The 3308-nt window shown below is 46.4% G+C and overlaps 1 protein-coding gene across 1 annotated transcript in view; it reads right to left on the bottom strand.

Annotated features, from left to right (window-relative positions):
* ccdc180 (coiled-coil domain containing 180) overlaps positions 1-3308 on the bottom strand; it is a 15427-nt gene that overhangs the window by 2018 nt on the left and 10101 nt on the right. The window contains exons 25-33 of the mRNA XM_037680836.1: positions 3068-3151; positions 2832-2974; positions 2674-2735; positions 2535-2589; positions 2174-2269; positions 1759-1825; positions 794-926; positions 556-716; positions 350-475 (exon numbers count right to left, since the gene is read on the bottom strand). Coding sequence (XP_037536764.1) covers positions 350-475; positions 556-716; positions 794-926; positions 1759-1825; positions 2174-2269; positions 2535-2589; positions 2674-2735; positions 2832-2974; positions 3068-3151 — 927 coding nt within the window. The remainder of the gene's footprint in view (positions 1-349; positions 476-555; positions 717-793; positions 927-1758; positions 1826-2173; positions 2270-2534; positions 2590-2673; positions 2736-2831; positions 2975-3067; positions 3152-3308) is intronic.

Genomic DNA, 3308 nt, shown 5'->3' with positions numbered 1-3308 from the left:
CACACACACACCTGTAATAAACATACACACCTGTAATAACACACACACCTGTAATAAACACACACACTCTTGTAATAAACACACTCATTGATGTGTCTGTGGCTCAGTGGTTAGAGCAGTTGTCCTCCAATGAGTGAGTGGGGTTTGATTCCAGCGTCCCTGAGCAAGGCACTGAATGCCTCATGGCCTCTGAGCCCCCACAACATTTACCGTGTTGATGGTACATGAGGGTTGTGTTGTGAAGCACTGAGTGTCCTGATTAAAGGAGCTGAATAAACACAGTCCATTTATCACCATATACAGTGGATGCAGATATGGAAAAGGTGTGTGTGACTCCGCCCCCTCCTACCTGCAGCTCCATGTGCGTCCTGATGACAGAGCTGTGCAGCTGCTGCTGTCGGAGCTCCTCTCTGGAGTTCAGCGCCTGCAACTCGTCATCTCTGAGAGAAAATCGCAGCTGACGGATGTTCAGACTCTGAAACAACCAGCCAGGATCAGGACCGGAACCAGGACCAGGATCAGGACCAGAATCATCTCTGGTTCTCAGGTTCATACCTTCTCCTTGTCGCTGATAGCCATCAGCTCTTCCAGCTTCTTTCTGCCTCCACCCACCTCCTCTCTGAGCCACGCCCCTTGCTGTTGCTCATGGTTACTAATTAAAATAGGAGGTAACGAACTCAGGAGCTCCCTGAACACAGACAGCTGCTTCACCACCTCTGAGACAGGAGGACAAGAGGACATGAGGACCAACAGATGGACAGGTTCAGGTTGGAACTAATGAAACATCACGCACCCTGTTTGCTTTCACTCAGAAACCTCCTAGCCTGTTCCTGGTATCCCAGAAGCCTTTTCTGCGTGCCCTCAGCCCATTGGTCCAAAGAGTCAGGAAGCAGGAAGAAGCTGCTGAGTTTGTTGCGGTAAAAGTCCTGATGGACGGACAGAAGATCTGCTGTCATCACGGCCCAGACTGACCTCATGATTATCGATTAATTAAAGGTCCTCTTTACAAATCTATATCCAACGGTGCGTTTGAAAGAGTTTCCTCCAGTAGTTTTCCAGATACATTGATATGTGGGTACGCACTCAGTGTAAACAAAGTACTTTTATCTGCAGACTTTACTCAACAAATCTGACCCTAAATACATACAAATACTTTAAAACTGTCAGCTTTCTACACCCAAACAGCTGGTCCATGGGCGTCTCCATTGTTGACTGTTTTCAGTCACTTCGGTTGATTTCATGGGGAAACAAACACACCTGGGACACTTTCAACATCAATACGAGAAAAGTAATGTGTGGATTTAGGTTCTTATTTTACCTTTTTTTTTTTTTTTTACCCGTTTTCAGTTAAATAAAATGCTGTTTTTATCAACTTGTTTTTATTTAAAGGGGCCGTTTGGGAATATTTCCAGGACCACTTCTGGCCCTCGAGCCGTTAGTTGCTCACGTGTTGTTTTCGATCAGAAACTCAAAAACAAAATCTTGATGAACCGAACAGAGTCTGACACGATGAACCTAAAGTGACAAACATAAATCTGTTCATCTTTTATTTCTATAAATATTTAAATGCTGCTTGTTTGAATTTTACAAAAAAATACATACCGGTAATTTTTTTTCTGCTAAAGGGGGAAAAGTCTGAAAACATTTTAGCAGATTTTATTTTTTCTTCTTATTCATTCAGACTTGAACCATCCTAAAATCAATTCCAGCCTCGAAGACTGAAGGACCCGGTGGGTCCAGGTTTTGTGTCTCGGGTACCTCAACGTGCTGCAGGACGCTGTTGTTGGCTCTCCACAGGATCGACTGCACGGCCGAGCTGAAAGAGCTGAGAGGAAAACCACGAGATGGAAACGTTTGAACTTTGGACCCGTCAGCATCCGGTCTGGTTTTTATCAGCTCTGCAGCATCTGCTCTGGACCAGGTCCTGAACCAGAACTCAAAGGGTTTTAAGAAACTTTGTAAATGTTTTTAAAATTCAAACATTAAAGTCAAATTAAAGACTGAAACTATGAGGCTCTGTGCTCGCTCTGATCTCCCATCATGCTTAGCGTCTCCTGTTGGTGATAAGCGATCCAGATGCTGCAGTTACTGGACCAAAGTTCCCAGAACAATCGGATCAGAACCAGACATGATACTGTGACAAAATGAGATTAAATGATCAGGCCAGACTCACTGTGGGTTCAGTTCTGCTTCCTGTTTGGATCCAAAAATCTGGAACTTCCTCTCAGCTCGGATGTCGGTTCTGACGGGCCTGCAGCCCTTCCTGCTGCTAACAACAAAACACACAAACAACGATAACCAGAACCATCAAACATGCTGTTTTCCTTCATGTTCTGATCCACATGGATCAGGTCCACTTGTCTTTCTGTGTCAGTCACTGAAACCAGAACCACTGGGCCGGCCTCAGTTATCCAACCACAGAGAGTAAAGTCAAAGAACCAGGACCAACAGGTCAGAGATCATTTCTGTGTTTAAAGTCTGAAGTGAACCGGCCCGGTCATCCCTGTTCTGATGACATCATCAGATGGGTTTACCTCGGTGAGCTGACGGACTCGGTGCTTCTCTGCTGACGTTGGACCAAACTCTGACCTGGGAACACACAATCAGCTGTGAGGGAGACCACCTGTTTCAGTCAGAACCACAGGATGTTTACTGTTTGTTGTTGTTGTTTACCAGCTGATGCTCTTCTTCTCCTCTGAACATGATCTGCTCCAGAATCCTGGACCAAAGAGAACCTGGAGGGTTTTGAATTTTCAGAAACATGAAGAAGAAAAGTTCGGACCCATCTCTGTTGCTCAGAACTTTAACTTCCTGCAGAGATCCGTTCAGACCTGACGACTCCAACAACAGGATCTTCATGAAGGTCCACTCCGGTTCTGCTCAGCTGCAGGGATCCGGTTTGAGTGGAGACCCGAACCTGCCTCCTGGATTTAGGATGAGCCGTCAGAACCGCGCTGTCCTGAACCGCAGAATTCTGAACAAACACATCCAGGGCAGCAGAGAGGTTCTGAAAGGTCCGAGAGACACCACAGAGTCCAGGACACAGCGGGGACAGGAAGTGACCTACCAGACTAAAGTCCAGGTACTGACAGCGCTTTGAGATGTCTTCATGAGCGGAGGACAGGAGACAACAGACCTCGTCTGGAGACACCTGCAGAGAGACAGGACCAGAAACTAGAGACACCTGCAGAGAGACAGGACCATAAACTAGAGACACCTGCAGAGAGACAGGACCAGAAACTGGAGACACCTACAGAGAGACAGGACCAGAAACTGGAGACACCTGCAGAGAGACAGGACCAGAAACT

This window comes from Nematolebias whitei, chromosome 8 (assembly GCF_014905685.2).
Source record: "Nematolebias whitei isolate Nwh7 chromosome 8, NemWhi1, whole genome shotgun sequence".
Lineage (NCBI taxonomy): Eukaryota > Metazoa > Chordata > Actinopteri > Cyprinodontiformes > Rivulidae > Nematolebias > Nematolebias whitei.
This window is presented reverse-complemented; position numbering and strand designations above follow the sequence as displayed.